Source organism: Centruroides vittatus, unplaced genomic scaffold (genome assembly GCF_030686945.1).
Source record: "Centruroides vittatus isolate TY-2023 unplaced genomic scaffold, ASM3068694v2 contig_19, whole genome shotgun sequence".
Lineage (NCBI taxonomy): Eukaryota > Metazoa > Arthropoda > Arachnida > Scorpiones > Buthidae > Centruroides > Centruroides vittatus.
In genome coordinates this window covers 3,784,306-3,802,193 of record NW_027121169.1, presented here as the reverse complement: position 1 = coordinate 3,802,193, position 17,888 = coordinate 3,784,306, and the positions used below count along the sequence as shown (strand labels likewise).

At 31.9% G+C, this 17,888-nt stretch overlaps 2 protein-coding genes across 3 annotated transcripts in view; one reads left to right on the top strand and one right to left on the bottom strand.

The window, feature by feature from the left end:
- LOC136970148 (tripartite motif-containing protein 2-like) overlaps positions 1–17,888 on the bottom strand; it is a 60,475-nt gene that overhangs the window by 33,039 nt on the left and 9,548 nt on the right. The window lies entirely within an intron of this gene.
- LOC136970146 (neprilysin-1-like) overlaps positions 743–17,888 on the top strand; it is a 47,235-nt gene continuing 30,089 nt past the window's right edge. Inside the window, exon 1 of one of the 2 annotated variants that reach the window (XM_067264541.1) lies at positions 743–801. In XM_067264541.1, the coding sequence (XP_067120642.1) occupies positions 778–801 (24 nt within the window). In that variant the 5' untranslated portion in view covers positions 743–777. Of the gene's footprint in view, positions 802–16,073; positions 16,185–17,888 lie in introns of those variants that run through there. The other variant, XM_067264540.1, reaches the window with a different exon arrangement.

The window sequence follows — 17,888 nt, the reverse complement described above, 5'->3', positions numbered from 1 at the left end:
GGACTTATCACACATTATTGACGTTGTTGGAGCAATCACACAGAAATGGGTGAACACAGGTTTACTATAATGACGATATTGTATTTCGGACAGCCTGTCTGTCCCTCTTCAGCCTTGTTTGTTACAATTAGGTGGGTCTACAGGAGTCTAAAATTCAGGTTATCGTTACAAACATTGATTAATAATTTTAATACAAGTACAACACTAACTCCCATCAGTGGCCGAGTGAATAAAACCATGCATATAGTTGGTCGTGGGTTCGCGCCTCGCTAACGGTCTGGCCACGCAGAATTTCCCGGGTTTTATTCACATTAGTAACACCAAAATAGAGGCCAGGTTCCTATAAAAGTCCTCCTGGGAGGCGTTCCGCCTCGGCAAATCGCCCAAGTGTTCCGTCGCTGTAATCAAATAATAATTTATGAAGAAGCATTTAGATTGAATGCTTCTTCATAAATTGTTTTCTAGAAAAATTTTTCATGAATTCTAAGGACTATAGAAAACAAAGACTAAGTCCAGGGAACTAACAAAGCGTCAACATGTGCTATTTTGTAGATAACAGACTGATTAAAAAACGATTATTATCATTTTTAATATATAAACATAAGTTTACTGGAACTAAACATAAGTGTTCTACTTCTATGATTGTAGTAATATCAAAATATACAAAATATTCATATGTCCCTAACTTTTCAGATAATTAATCCGTAAATTATAAAATTAAGATTTTGCAATTAACGTTTATTGATGATTAATAATTGGATACACCCAAATTAAACGATGTCCAGTATTGAGAGAGAAAAAGTAAGTAATTTGAAATGTACATAATTTTTGTAAGATTCAATTATTACTAGATTTTTATTTTTCATGTAGATTTTTATTTTTCAATTATGTAGATTTTTATTATTATTTAATGTTTTTAATGAATTTGTACACACGTGTACATTATGGCAATAGTCATAACTATTTTAAAGCTTTCATCGCATAATACAAGTGACGATGTGTACCTTTTACAATGATGCATTATACGACGAAAGCTTCAATTGCCTAATTTTGCACTGCAAAATTTTAGAAAATTTTGGCACATGATTATTTTGTGCTTATTTTCCCTATTTATATACAGAAAATGCGTATATATCCAATTCCAAAACATTCTTTTAAGAATATTTGGATATTTGCACTTTTGTAACATAAAATTAATTGCTTGAAAATTTCAATCAGATTACTGTACGTGTTTGCAAGGATATCGAGCAGCTTGCAAAAGAAGTATCCTTTATAAAGTAGTACATTTGTAGTTTCATAACGTGTGTATTTGTAATTATAATGTGCATGTAATCTGATAGCCAAATATATCAATTATATGTTAATGTACCCCACATATCTTCATCCAAGTTACACAACGTTCTGAATGCCTTTGAAATTGAATTTATGGCGTTTATGGGCTAGTTTTACAAGGGCATCAGTAACACTCGATAACTTAATCAAATCATAAGATCATTATAATATACGGGATGATCCATTTATAATTGTTATCAGGGAATATTTCATCCTATAAAAGTGTCCAGACCAAATTTGTTTAATATCAAGGGACACAATATGTCATATTGGTTTCATATGTTTTAACGGCAGTAACTCAAAATCCTCAACTTGGGATCACAAAAACTTCACAAGACCCAAGAATGTCTAAAACCAGTGATCCACGTATACTGAAATGGCACACATTTCGTTGCTCAAGAACTCTCCATGACAATCACCTTCAAAACCATGTGAACTATTTTTGTCGTTAAATAAAATAAAATGAATAAAATTGTCAAAACGTTTTCTGATGAACATTTACTAATCAGTCAAATAAATCGACAAAATATTTTACTTTCGGGAAACATGAAGCTTGGAACTCCAAACTCTTAACTTCAAACGCCTATAACTTCTGGTTGTTATATTTAACAATAACATTTTTTCCAGATAATTTATTACTTTTTATATAGAATTAGAATAATTGAACAATTAGAACAATTGAACAATAATTGAATAAGCGATTAGAATAATCGCGAAATGATACGCAGAAATACTTGTAATACTGAAATATTTTTTAAGAACTAGAAACAATAGATGCATCAGAAATAATAGAGAACAATGCAGCACTGAAAACATTTTAACTTTTTTCTTACATTATTATTGTCATTTAGCAATAAAATTAAGACTATACAGAATGTGTGTATATGAAACTGATTTCTCTTTTCTATTTTGAATAACATCAAAATAAATATTTTACGTAAGGTCATAGTGATAAAGCCATTTAAGTTGCAATGGTTTTGAAAATATTTATTTATTTATTCAAACTTTAACAACGTAATGCATAATTTTATTTTGTTATACAGTGACTCCGGTTTATCAGGTTTTTTTAAACATTTTATATTGTAAACATTTCGGTCGTGGAACCGTTAAAACAAATATGTTGTTCACGTGAGCAAAATGTTTTAGAAACACTGGTCTAGAATATTTTTTGTAGGATGCAATTTTTCGAGATGATTCCCGATAACAATGTTAAGTGTATCACTCTGTATATACAATTACATTAAAAAACAATTTCAAGGAAATTGCTAACGGAGATGAAATGTCACTAGAAAATTTCTCATTAAATGTATCTACACGCTTTGGTAGTAATTACGGTTTAAATTATTAACTGTAAATACTTAATTAACGCAAAACATATGTTAAAAAATAGTTCATTGGTTTGCATCATATACGAATAGAAAATTCATTTCTATTTAGCATTACGGACGCAATCTCGAATATTTTGAGTTAAGAAACTAAATTAACGGAGTTATTCGGATTTTTGTTTTTTCCGATCAATTTCTTCAGCAAATAAGAAAATACAGATAACACGGTATAATTGGTAGTACCCACCAGTGGCAGAGCGGCCTTCGTCCCCGCACTTGAGTGGACTAGACCGTGAACACTGGAAGTTCGGCGGATTGCGCCTCTCTCGGACAGGCTGGCAGCATGGAGTTTTCCGGGTTTCTCCATGTCGATGACGCTTGAATAGGAGAAAGTTTCCCATAAAAAGTCCTCCCGGAAGGCATTCTTTCCCCGCGCGCGATTAGACCATTCTATAAGGCTGGCTCTTCGGTCGCCTAGCGATCACCCACAAATCTCTCGGAATAAAAGGCGAATAGCCACAAAACTCCATATGAACCACCTCCAAAAAAAAGAAGACAAAAAAAAAAAGGAAATAACACGGTAGTTAGGATCCGAAAAAGTGCCGTTTTATACGAATCCGTGCTACACGAAACAAAGGAATATTACAAAATATATGGTTAAGTTCCAAAATTATACTATTCTTCATCGTAATTACGAGAAACATAGGGTTAATTTGCCTTAAGTCAGCCGCCGCCGCCACCCAATTCATCAGTAAGAAGAAAGCGATATTGCAGTGTCTTTCACTCGTTTGTGTTGTACAGTACATCAAGTAAAATAAGCCCTCTCAATGAACCACATTTTTGAATATTGTGAGCTGAAATTTAGAGCTGCCTTTATTACAGAGTTAATACACATACTTTCGAGAGTCGTCTTCGTGAGATATTTGATCTCAGAAGTTGAGTTAGTAGAAATTTCTGTGGCTAATTACTGGGTTTGCGAAATATATGCAAATTAGTAGTTCTCAGCCAAAAGCGGATGATTACTGGTGAATCACTCGATTTGCACAATTATTATGGCAGGCAGGCCATTAGCAGATTTAAAAACGCTCTTATGAATATTACACCATAACCTGCATTGGAGATTATTTTCCCAGTAGTCAATTGCATTAAATAGTGAGTTCGGGCAATCAGTTTACCAGAAATTAGCCAGAAGCTTACAATGATCGTAAAGTTCATTTATACATAAACATATTGAAAAGATGGATGTACTTTGTTAAATAAATATATTTGATAACTTGCATTGCCTAATCCACAAACATTTTTACACCGGTCAAGGTAGGATGGGGATAAAATTGAGAAAAATGCAATCAATACATAGCGGTCTTAAGGAGTCCAATTCGTCAGTAAGAAGAGAGCGTTCTTGTAGACCACTGACTGCAATTAGATAGAATCCTCTATCTGCAAGGGAAGCAAGTCTGCGGTTTGGGTGCCCGGAGGAACTCTGCAAGACAGACTTTATGGATATCTGTGAAGGCCCAAAAAAATGAGCCCTCAGACAATTCTGAATGCTGAAGAATAAAAAAATTAGTGACTTGGGTAATTTCATAGCAAAAGCTGGTTTTCACCTCAAGAGATCGAACCTCAAATACAGCATAAAAATTTGTCGAGTCTTTGAATAAGGCCACTCCATTTAAGGTGATTTTGGGCAGAATTGGTACTCTGAACAGTCGAGGTTCTGCACAGAAGAAAGCTAATCAATCCGTCATAATCCGTCACATATATTGGGCTGCCTTTTTCATGACAGACCACACTTATTCTTATTTTTGGCTGTGAATTTTACCTGTATTCAGTTGTAAATTATCACTTTTATAACAATGTGATTTATTTGACTGTAAAGATTATGTAAATAAACGTTTCTGAACGTTATATTGAGATTTGTTTAGGCCCACATAAACTGAAAAAAAAGAATGTTAAACATAAAGAGTAATTATTTATTGTGACGTCAGAGTACTAAGCCGCAATTTTTTGCCAAAATGTTTCAATTTTAGCACTGTCTTGTCCCTGTGCATCATACTTTTCCTGTTAAAAATAGTGTCATGCTGGTCATTTATGTAACTCCATTCAGGGGAAAATATTTGAATTGAAACGACGACATTCGGTGCAAACTGGAAATTCATATAAAAGGTATAGTTAATCGGGTCTCCTTTCTCTAAATTTTCCATATTTAGTCTCGATTTTTATCTATCTCTGTTCTCAAGATTAAGGAAGGGCAGACAGACAGACAGACAGACAGAGATGCCAGTAGTAATTTATAGGTTTACAATTTTTGAAATTGCAGCTCAATAAGAAACACGGCTGACTATTGGTATCAGAAGGGCTGAGTATCGAATCTTTTTGGCTGACCATTGAGACTTGTTAATTATTTGGCTTTACTCAAGATTTACTCAAAATTAATAACCACTAAAAATGTGTACATTGAAAACAATTACATATTAAATGTTTCTGTACATAATCCCAATATCCTGCTGCTATACGACTCGGGAACCAGCAAATTCATTATAAATGCTTGGTTAACTGACTAATAGCGACTTTACCCTATTTATTAAAGCAATCAATAATTAACTAAATCAAAGCAATGGATCACAATCAAAATACACATTAATTTCACTGTTAAACACCGTTAAACAAAAACGTTTTTTGCTTTTTAACAAAGTATCATCATTGAGTTTTCCTGTTGACCTTAATATGAAGTATTGGCAATATCTTGATTTTCTCTACTTTTTACATAAAGTCTAATATTTTCAATGTCTAAAAAACTAAATTTTTAAAGATCTCTTAATGTATAAAAATAAAACACAGCGACAGTCTTTCGAGTTCATTTAAAGCACTGTCACCAACGACAACGACACTTGATTTATAGGTAAGTTAGAATAGGAAGCTAGGCCAAGGAAGAAAAATTGTACCATCAGTTTTCATTAAAGAAAATCGAACTAAATGCTCGAAACATTGAGAATTTCAATATTCTAAAATCCATGGCAAATGTGAGACAACACGGTGCTTTGAATATCAAATATCAATATCAAATGACGGTGTTTTATACTTAAAAATTGTGATGTTTTGTACGGGGATGTCCCCAATTCTCGAACCGTTTTTTTATAACACGGCATTCCTACGAGGATACCTTTATTTTTTTTTTAAATTTTCGTGTAGAGAACTGCCGGAAGTTCCATCAAATAGGAGTTTTACTTAAGCTATACAGTGCAATTCAACAGAATTTTATAATTTGTTAATTTCAAAATTAACAAATGAAATTAACAAATTAAGCTGGAATCAAATTTTTTAAAATTTGATTCCAGCTGAAACACAAACAGTGTTTTTCTAGAATGAAAAGTGAATATATTGGTAGAATTGACTTTGTTATTTCAAATGTCAGTTTATGAATTTATGAGAAAATGTACTTTGAATTTTAAAAACAAAATCTAATTAGAAATATATTTAAATATACTTTTATTTCTTAGGAAATTAAAATTTATACATTTATACACTAATAAATGCTTTATCACCACACAAAGAAACACAACATAACACAAACATTTCAAACTGTTTACAAAATATAATAGTACATGCATGAAATCAATTACTGGAATGGTCGTTTTATTTTAAAGTCCCTACTTAAAGCATATGGAATACTGCATTCTAATTACCGATTTTAGTCTGGTTTCTGGTTGCTACGAATGTAGTTGATGTGTATTCGCTATCGTGTTACTTTACTAATAAAATGCCCTGTTGTTCGAATGCTATTCGACATCTAGTGACTATAATATTATCTATAAGAATAAGTCGTATATATATGTATATACTTACAAATTTATATATATGTATACATAAACTTCTATATACATGTAAGACATTAATGGTTGTCGTGTATAATCGCAAATATAGCCTATACATTACATATATACATAATCAGATTTATATAATTCATCTATTAAACTATCACAGAATTTTAACGCTTGTATACTAATTAACGATAGCAGTTCAAGCACAAAAATATCAGACATCATTTCTTTATAGATTCTTATAACAATTCAAACAGAAAATAGAAACGTGATGACAAAAGTATTCTATCAGAAGACATTTCATGCTATGATTGTTTTCAAAAAATATTTATATGTTTTGTTTCGTTCTTAAGTCTACACAAGGACCTTTGAATTGATTAATCATCTTCAAGATACTATTCATTCATATAATGTTTGCTTTGTTTTGTGGTTTTGAATTCAAAATTCAGACACCTTTCACTTACTTTTCTTTGTTCTAATCAAATCGTTTACTCTATTAAAGACTTCATACTTTGCAATACTCCAGAGTTTTCCTAAGTTATTATTAATTTTGCAATTATCTTTCAAATGATCAAACTGATGTAACTTCCTAATTTTTGGCATACAGTATTAATCGACTTCTAAAATCTAATGTAAATTATACAGAAACTTTGTTTTTGTATAATTTAATATGGCTACGCCATTATAAATAATTTATTTTTAACATTAACTTATGTTAGCGTGTCGTGAATATTTTATTAAATTAAAATCAAAAGGATACTTACTTTAATGTAAATTTCATTTTGTAAATAAAATTAACAATCAATGTACTATATTCCAGGGAAGAATATTACATAAAAATTAAACTGAGAAAAATCTGTATTTGACATCAAAAACAAAGAATTAAAGTTCTCATCATGTTCGATGCTTTATTATTCGTTCATTTTAAGACGATAAATTGATAAGAAATGATCCAAATAATTGAGAACGTATAAACGTCCATCTTTGGTCAGAGTTACGTCTGATGGTCTTCGAATGAGATCAGACAATGCTACTTTACCGAGATATTCACCTTCCCAATCAAATATCTGTAATATTAAATCAGTGTTAAATTCCGTTACATTGATTATGCTTACTTAATGTTAATTTACCTGCAAGCGATCGTTTCTGCTATCGCCTATAAGCATGGTACCTTTCGGGTCCAAAGCGATACCGGATGGTTCGTTCAAGGCTCCGTCATTGTCTCCAAAAGTGCCGAATGTTTTAATCAATTTGCCATCCATAGTAGTTTTATACATCTTGCTCAGACCTGGTAATTATTCGGTAATTTAGATAAATTCAGAAATATCACTCCAGAACCAATCACCCTCACCTTACACTCTCTGGTTTCTTACTCAGTTGAGAATGAATGCAACTCATTCTCACATTTAATATTTAAAGTAAAGGTGGAATGAGTGACTAATCTGAGTGCGCGTATCAGGTAATGTGTGTAATGTGTCATACTTTCGTTATTAAAATGTAATGTAACCGCAGTCACCATCATGGCGTACTCGCTTCGTATTGCATCCGAACGTGATTGTTTCATTAATTTTATGAGGTTATCGAAAGTGTGAATTATAACATAAGAGAAAATCGTTCGTGACGGACGACGAAAACATTATCTGACGGAGTTGGTGGCCGAAAACAAAGATATAAACGAATATAAGAAAATTGACTGTGTCAGTTTTTAAGAGAGAAAAATATAAGGGCTACAAGTAATGAATTAAATTCAGTGGCATTGAATAATTTTTAAGTATATTATCTTTAATATTGAGTATAATAAGTCCAAATTTGCATATAAAATTGTCTGGTAGATAAACGGGAAATTGCCCATCCCTGGGATCCAGTAAAAAAAATCCACAAATTATAATCGTAAAGGTGATTGAGATATGTAACCTTACGTTTCACCATGGGATACTATCTTTTTTTAAGAAACACCAAAAAATGATTAAAATTTTGTGACGTAATTATTAGTCAAGCTTTATTGCCCATAACGCTATGCAACTTAATTGAATTCATTGCTTCTAGTGAGGTCATGTTTTTTCCTCTTAGAAATTCTAACACCGTCAGTTTTCTTGCATTTGATAAAAAAATACAATTTTTACAAAATATGGAAGTAAACACAATCTTTCATTTGAGAGTGATTTTAAAGATCTTGTGTCCCTTAAATGTCACTCATTTTTTCACTTATCTTCAACTCATTTCATTCACTTTGCGATAACTCATGCTGCTCGTTTATTTCTGAGTACCGTTTTGAGTGAGTAAAGCTGAATGAGTGTAAAGTGAATGAGTGTGGCTCGAGTGATATTTCTGAATTCCATCGAAAATCTCGGTTAATATTCTCTGTATATTTTCTCCTACCTAAATCGGATACGACGACTTCATTAGAGTAATATGCCAAAAATCGACATTTCGATTTTTTATGTCGTTTCACTAACGGTTCGTATAAATTACGGTTTTCTACGCCGCCATCTTTGTTGAAAACAAAGAGACTTGATTTCCATGTCTCGTTTAATGTTATCAATTTTTCGTCTTCTGTAATTGCAAGACCTGTAAATTAATGAATAACGATATAAATTTCATATAAAACTTCTACATTATATAAAAATTCTAAAATTTTATAAATATTTTTTCTATAAGTTATATTAATTATAATCAAAATTTAAGTAAAAAATTCAAATTTTATATTATTGTAAGAATTTAATATTTTCTGATTTCAGAAAAATGGAAAGAAAGATCATTTCATATCTAATTGTGAAATGAATGATGCTCTGATGTATGTAAATAAATAAATATACTGATGCAAATTAGAGATAGACTAAAGTATCCGTGAATTCTCTAATACTTGACACTATTCAATATTCGATTTCTCGAATATTACGTTGATAAAAATAAATCCGAATACTACGAATGCATTAAATATCGCGCCATACGCAGTTACGATGGTAGATCAAAAAATACCCAACGGATGGCTAACTCAAAAATATTTGATTAATTAATAAATAACCTACCCTTTATTAACACGTACCAATACACGACGATTACATTGCGGATGGTGGATGGTCCGATAAATCTATATTTGCCATCAATAAAGACCGGATTTGCCTGCACGAGCATGTTTCTTTCCTTAAATCCTATGATATTGAAATCTGTATAGAAACATGATTTGGATACAAGTGGATCAAATTAGGATTGTCCGATAGCATATTTTACAATATATACCTTTATAACTTTAACGGAATCTTTTCAAATGAGGCCGTTTTTAGAACTAAAGTAAGTGCTTTATAAACTTTATAGCAAGCATGTATGATACGCGTACTATAGGAGGTTTGAAAAAATAGTTCATTTTTCAAATAATCTTTAACCCAAAAATTCCTGCACTGATCTGTGCAGTAAATTTTTGCGAACGTGCACTTTCTGTTAGAAATATCACTCTGCTATCAAACTATAGATGAGTACACAAAATTCAAATGTTTGAAATTTGAACGTCTCTTATTCTTTTTTCCCTGTCATCTTCAAATATATTGTAAACAATTGTATATATAAAAATAAATTCAATAATTGATCGATTAAGATAGCATAGGAAGTTATAAAATTTTATTAAACATGTAATTTTATTCGTAATTGATTTGATTGCGCATTTTCTACATAAAACATTACAATATATGTTTTGTGACGCCATTATTTTTAAATCCCTTGTGTCACCTATTGTAGCATATTTCTGTGTCTACTAATTGCAGCATATTTTTAGGTGGGAGGGGCTAAAGTATGACCTAATAGACGTTAGTAAGACTTGCTCCGAGATAGCAATAAAGTACATATGCTGACTAGATTCTGAAAATTTTCGAATTCTGATTATTTAAATAAAAATCTGCAACAGGTGAGAATGAGAACAATATTTGTCAATATCCTGTAGTTGAGATAAGAGTACCTAAAGAAGATACTTTAAAATTCAAGGACAAAATTAAAAGTTTGAGTTTCATTTCTTAAAATTTAGTAAATTGTTTCCATTTTTATTTTTTGTTACTTTATTAATACATTGAAATAAACAAAAGTTAGATAATAAATTATTAAATAAGTATTAATTCTTTTTGCCTCTATGCCCTTACTGTTTTACAAGTGAAAATAAAGATATTTTGATTTGACTTTTGACTAGGATCTTCTCTCTTTGCTAATCAGAAATTACACCAGTATAAGTCCTATTAATAAACAAGGTCCAAGTAGATAGTACCTAAACTGAAATATTAAATAAGTAACTTATATGAAGTTATTAAATTCACTTAGTATTTGGGGTATTCAAATATTCGAGAAAAAAGTGATATGCCCAACTCTAAAAATAATCATTCCCCAAACACATTTTAAACATTCTTATTTATCTCATTATTTAGCCTTTATTAATATTTACAGTCGACTCCCGGATAAGTCGTCACCCGGATAAGTCGACACCATCGGTTAAGTAGTCAGTTTCTGTAGTCCCGGCCGACTTACATAGGCATTAATGTTAAAAAAACTCCGGTTTACTCGACACCGTTTAACTCGTCACTACTAGATAAGTCGACATACTTTTGCTGTTCCACACTCTGATAAGTCGTCACCCCCACCTAAAAAATGAATTCACTCCGCACATGTGGTGCGAACTCATTTTTTTCAGGAGGGGGAGTCGATTTATTTATTAATATATACATAAACAAAATGTTAAGGCAGTTTTATTATTTTTATATATAAAATAATAACAGATAAACAAAAAGAAAATATACAATCTATATCAAGATCACAGCAGAATCCAATTTTGCATTTTCTCACGCTAGAGGCATTAAGAATCCTTGACAATTGCGAAGATGATGTATTCAAGGCGTTCGTGATCGTTGAAGAAGAAAGTCGAGGCAGTTAAGTACTCAAAATAAACAACACTAAACGAATTTTTCAGTTTTTCATCTACAGAGTAATTGTAAATGGAGGACACAATGTATTGTAAGCCTATACTACTGTATAACGCACTACTGTATTTTATTAATTGTAGTTTTGTGGTTTTTTTCCGACTTCGCTTTAGTCGACACATCGGATAACTCGACACATTTCCACTTCCCCTTGGGGTGTCGACTTATGCGGACTCGACTGTATTATTAACTTTTTACTTGAATATTGAACAATCCTCATATTCACAGAAATAGTGTTTCGTCATCTAAATCCAAAAAGAGAGTGATAATTTACGCTAAAAAGAATGCTTTTATCAAAAATTGTTTTACCGTAAGGTTTACAGAGAACCGTTTCGCCAATACTTCGAATAAAAATGCCATCCTTATTGTATATATGAAGTCCTAAGTTATCCTTTATAACAAAATTGTTATTTTCCAATACAACTACTGCTGAAGGTCTGTAGAAATTTGTTGCTGTAAGATTTAAAAGAAGTTTATGTATTAAACAATAATTTTAATCGAATTATTATAAATTCAGAAGTAATTCATGAGTAAACAAAGCATTATTTAATCATCACAAATTATTTAATTAATAACTTATAAGATTATTAATTTTTAATTAAATTTCACAATTCAAATATTAAATTATAAATGCCTATAAATTCGAAATTCGGGTTTTAATTTTCTACTGACTCCAAAATCCTCCACAATTTCTCTTGATTTTTAATTGTATATGCGATAACCTGTTTTTAAGTGTGATGCTACTCGTTTATAGCATACATGAAAATTGAACGTTTATTAATTTCAAATGTTTACTGTGGTACTTCGACTAGAAGGCTACCAATATAAGATCGTCATCAAGTCACGCAGTCACTTTACCACCGAAGATTTGTGCTGTTGAAGAATATGTAATACAGAATCTTATAAATTTTAAGAATTAATTTTAAAAAATATATGGAAATGTTTTGGCGAGTTAGTTTAGAAATTTTTAAAGATGTTTTGTGAGATATTTTAATAATTTGATATATTTCATATAGTAAATTTTGATTGGATATCAAAACGCATAACAGGAATATACCGAGATGCTTTTGTTACATTAAAATTTAAAAGAAAAAATCAAATTTTAAATTTCAAGAAAGATTTGTCGGAGTTTAATAAGGTAACTATCTGTTTTAAGTTCTGTTGTTTTAAAAAAAAATGTAAAATGATGTAAAATCAATTTGTAATTTAAAGACAATTGAAGAGGAGTATATACAAAGCTCAAAACGTGTCTTGCATGTAAACAGATAACTGAAGTCTGTCTGTTGGTCAACAAAAAAAGACGATTTTAAAAATTACTTTAAGTTGAAAATTAAGCCTTACGTTGCTTAATTTTCAACTTGAAGACGATACAGTACAGAATAAGGCGAAACATGGTTCTAATAAATTTGGAAAATGTTAGAATTTGGTGACACACTTTTGTGTCGAGAGATTGAACTGTAGTATTTTAATACAATTAAGATCCCCAGTTCAATCTCTGCACAAGAACTTTTTCTGGTATATGTATATCTCAAACGTCTAACTTCTTTATAACTAAAGTTTGAAAAAGCTATATAATCTACATAAACGTAATTGTACATAAACATTTATCAGTTATATTTAACTCAAATGACGTGTAACCAGTGGTGATATTCGAAATATTTAACAAAGGGTTTGCTAGAGGAAAATTTTTCCCTGACAATCACCGACAAAGGAAATGGAAGTTTTGGCTAGAAATAAATACAATACCTTTTCTTGCGATATATCTAATAATCAGTGGCGTATTTGGAACGTAAGAGGCCCTGGGCGAAGACCAGGTAAAAATAGCATATTAGTGCTGTCAACCTTTTTATTTTTAGGCAGAGAAATTTTTCACCCCGAAACGCACTACTCATAGTAGACAGATATCATCACCTCTCGAAATACAATATCCTTTTTATTTCGCTGTCCATAGCCCGACACGTGTTCCACAGCCATCTTGTATTATCTCGCGCGCGTGAGATTGTGGAATCTCTCTCATGACTGGATCTAGTTTCAAGAACTCTCTTGAATCGATCGCGATTAAACCTCGTTTCGGTCGAGATTGAAACGGTCGAGAGAGATCGCACCAAGACATAGTCCGTGACCTTGCTCACAATCTAGATTGAAATGCTCGGTGCGAACGGGGTATAAGGCTTTAGTTTAGTAGTATTACAGAGTATAATACGTATATTTTAATATATTAAAAAAACAAAACAAAACCACTGAGAAATGTTCCGTGTGTTTAACAAGGTTCGGGAAACTGAAAATTTTAACAACGGGTTCGGCCGAACCTGTGCGAACCCGCTGAATATCACCACTGCGTGTAACTCACCTTTCTTTTGATGAATTTTTTGTTTGGGTCTTCCAAATTCGTCTACGATCCATACCATGTGATGTCCAGTGTCGCATATAATAGTGTCATTGTTGTAATTTATGCCCACTCCTATGGGAAAACAGAGACTGACGTTGTCGCTTACTCCTATTGTAGACAGAAGATCGCCTTTAACGATATTATTTTTATCTGAAAGGCAATATTTAGTATAAAAACAAAATCTATGAACAATAATTTCGAATAAAATGCATATGAAAAAAATTAAAATAATTCTCTTCATTATTAGAAAAATATTCAAAGTTATAAGTAGATGTGCAAAGATGCTATATGTGACATATGTCATTGTCTAAATGACATCGATTCATGTAAGGAATGAAGTCTTTTTCTAAAGGCCGACTTATTCTTTTTCATTTTATCATATTCATTGATATGATGCGAACAATTCGTTATAATTTATGTCGTGGCTATAATTTGGCTATGGGAAGGCGGCGGATACATCTCTGATGAGAGGGCGTTTTTGTAGCATTGGAGCACGAGGTGTGCTTACTTTCCATGTAGAGCTTGTGAGACCTTTGTAGTTAACAATAAAGTTGTTATGTTGTTAAAGGATTAGATTAATTGTGAATACAGATATCCTAGCATGCGAAAATAACGCAACAATTTATACATACGTGTGCGTAATATAGACTAAATTTCAGAAACAATGTATTAAGCATTCGTTAATCTGTTTATTTTATTTAAACAAACAATTTTTAAAAATTATCTTTACGACATCACTTTAACAGACCATATTTCTTCTAATGATCAATTTATGTAGCAATTGACACATCTACTAGGAATTGACAGTGCGCTTCACACTAAATTTTTGTTCACACATCTACATATTTTTCTTGGTACTGTACTTGATTTACTATTAGAACATGCACAGTAGAAAATTAACGAGCTGTATCTGGTGCGAGTTTTTTTTCCAAAAGGATGATTTCCGGATTCAGCAGTGATAATGTTATAATGTCGAATTTATGATTTTTCAAATCGAATTATTCCTTAACTCAAACTCTATAATTCAGATTAATATATTACAGCTTTATTATTACTTTATTTGTAATTTTATAGAATGATGAACGTCAGAATGTGCGGCGTGAGTTGTAACAGTCCGCACATTAAGTTGAGTATGATGTGAATAACGAATTTATACGATACATTATTACAAGAGAACGTTGCGCGGTAAAGCGACTTTAATACACCTATACAAACAAACCAATAGTATAGACCGTTTTATTTAAAACATTCTATTTCATTGGTTTGTTTATTCGGCTAAATTACAGCCGCTTTACCAGGCAACCCGCCCATTGCAGTTGAAGGCTTCGTGGTTTATACAGAAAACCGCAAAAAATCGGTCAAAAACTAAAAGGTCGAAGTATTAATTTCTGAGCATAATCTTTCCAATGATTATCGAGTATTTCAACAGAGAGAAAGTAGTTTCTCTTTCCTGAGAATCCTTTCACACACACACACACACACACACTCTTAAATAATATTCTTACCATTTTCATCCACTTCCATATCCGAACATTCTGTTTTACAGTTGTCGAGATTGTCTTCAAGGCAATCAATAAATCAATTTTTATTAAAGACAAGGATAATGATTATCATCACTCATAAAATGTAAACGTTACCATTTCGATCGGTTATTTCTTCTTCGAACATATCGTCATCTTCGTTTTTCACTTTTATAGTTGGCAATAGTTGCATCCTGTGTCTATTATTTTTCAAAATTAGTCCAATCTCAGAGGTCACATATTTTTACATTGTAATGATCATTAAATCTATTTATTTCTGAACTGATTACTTATTAAACTTACAAATAAGAATGCTCAAATTAGTAGATCTCAAAATAAAAAATAAATGATTAGAAATATTTTGTTAGCTTAACCCTATAAATTTCAGCATATAGTTGAAAACCATACAAACCTACGCGAATGATGTAGTTATTAAGGGGAGAAGTAATGCAAATAATTTTTGAAAATGTTTCTTATTTGTGAAAATGCAGTTAAAAAATAAATTTTCTGAAATTTTATTAACAATAACTTTACAAGGAAACAATATAAAATAATAATAATAATAATAAGTTATTTGGGCAACTAGATCTTACAAAATCATCATTTTAGAAAGATTTTGCTCTCCCAAGTCCCAGTCGCCGCTAATCAAATCGATTTTGCAAATAGAACTATTCGTTTGACAAAGAAAATCGTGTATACATTTGTCAAATCACGAAAGGACCTCACGATTTTTCGTCGGGCTTGAAGCGATGTTTACTGGCGAGAATTCAAACTCCCACCTATCGTTACTGTGTATAATAATCACTCCTCTCGTTTTCCGTAATCCGGGCGTTGGCACCTCAGCGGTAAGACGCAAATTATGTCATTTCACACGCTCAGTGCTTTGTTAGTAAATACTACACAGTAGATACAGATAGCTAACCTATTTACAGTATTTATTGTTAGGTTTCAGGCCTATGTTGTAAGTATATCAGAAAATTTCCGTTTAACGTTTCTCGCTTAGGAAAAATTCATAACGCCTCCTGTACGATTATAACTCAAAACCATTGACTATTCGAACATTACCTTCAATATTTCGTGAAATTAATCTGCATTCAAAACAGAATTATTATTAAAATACAACTGTATGATGTGAAAACTCAAACGTTCGAATCCATTTCGTCGTTTCTAAAAGCATTTTCGACCTCCAACAGTCATTTTAACGAAAGACAACGGCCGTACACGAAGTGTTTAGCTGGCGTAAGAAGGGAAGGGAAAAGGGGAAGAGAAGAAGGGTAAAGAGATAGAAAGAAGAGAAAGGGAGGATTTCTCTGAGCGGTGTACGTAAAGTTACAATGTTGGCGTGCAATTTTAGGCTGCAAAGCGTGGGTCTAAAAGAAAATCTGAATTGTAACATACATCAATAAGTAGTGCAGCTACATAAAAGCTCGACAGAGTACAGTTTAAAGCTTAAAACTAAAGTAAAGGCTTCAAAGTAATACTAACGTAATACAGAAACTAAGCTAGAAATCCATGTAAGCAGAATAATGTAACTGAAACAACTAGAAGAAACAGCGAATTTACAAGTAACTAACTTAAAATTTACTTATAGCTATCTTAAATCTAATTTATTACTAACTTAAAACTAGTTATACTAGCCTAAAGTTAACCCTCCGGTATGGCCTCCACATGGTAGTGACAGACCGGACCCTAGTCAGGGGTCCGGACTGGATTCATGGAGGCCCGGTATGAAAATGGCCAGCCTAAATAACCTAGCAATTTTGTGCATCGAAAATGATTTAGATGATAATCGAAAATGATCGATGATGATAAACAAATTTTAGTGACGTGATCGAAAAACTTGCTTCGGCAAAAACCAGAAAATTTACTCCGAAATAATTTAATCGATAGTTTCTTGAGTTTTGTTTTGTTCATGTGCTTCGTTTTCCAATTTCTTTCAGTTCTTGTGTTTGTTCCTATTTCGTTTTGTTTTTAATGTCGTGTTTGTCATTGTAAAGTTTGTCCGTGTAATTCCTCTATTGTCTCTAATAAATCTAATCTATGTTTTTGTAAATGTGTGCTTAATTCGTAAATGAAAATAATATTTTTTGTCATTTAGCTGTCTTATCATATCCCAAAGCGTTCGCGGGGTCGAGTGGTTAGGTCCCTCGCCTCACATTACTAAGGTCTCGGGTTAAAATGGGAAGGTGAGAGAAGGGATCACCAATGATCTTGGTCAGGAAACACTGCTGTAGGTTGTGGGGGCCATGCCTCCTGCAATTAGTTTCCATTCCTTTAACGGACGTATTCTGCAGGGTGAGTTTTAGTTAAAGTAAACGTTAAATCTAGAGTTTGCATGAAACTGGCATTCACAAAGTCGAGTAATCCTAACAGTTTCAGTTAACTCTGACGCGAGAATATTGATGGTTTAGAGTTAAAATCGAGAGTTGACGCTTGCGCAATTGCGCTCTTGTTTTAAAATGGCGACCTACAGTAGCGAAGACGAAGAAATAAAAAAAAATTTTAGGATAATTTGAAATATTTGCAATACTTTCGACGTTACTGTCGTG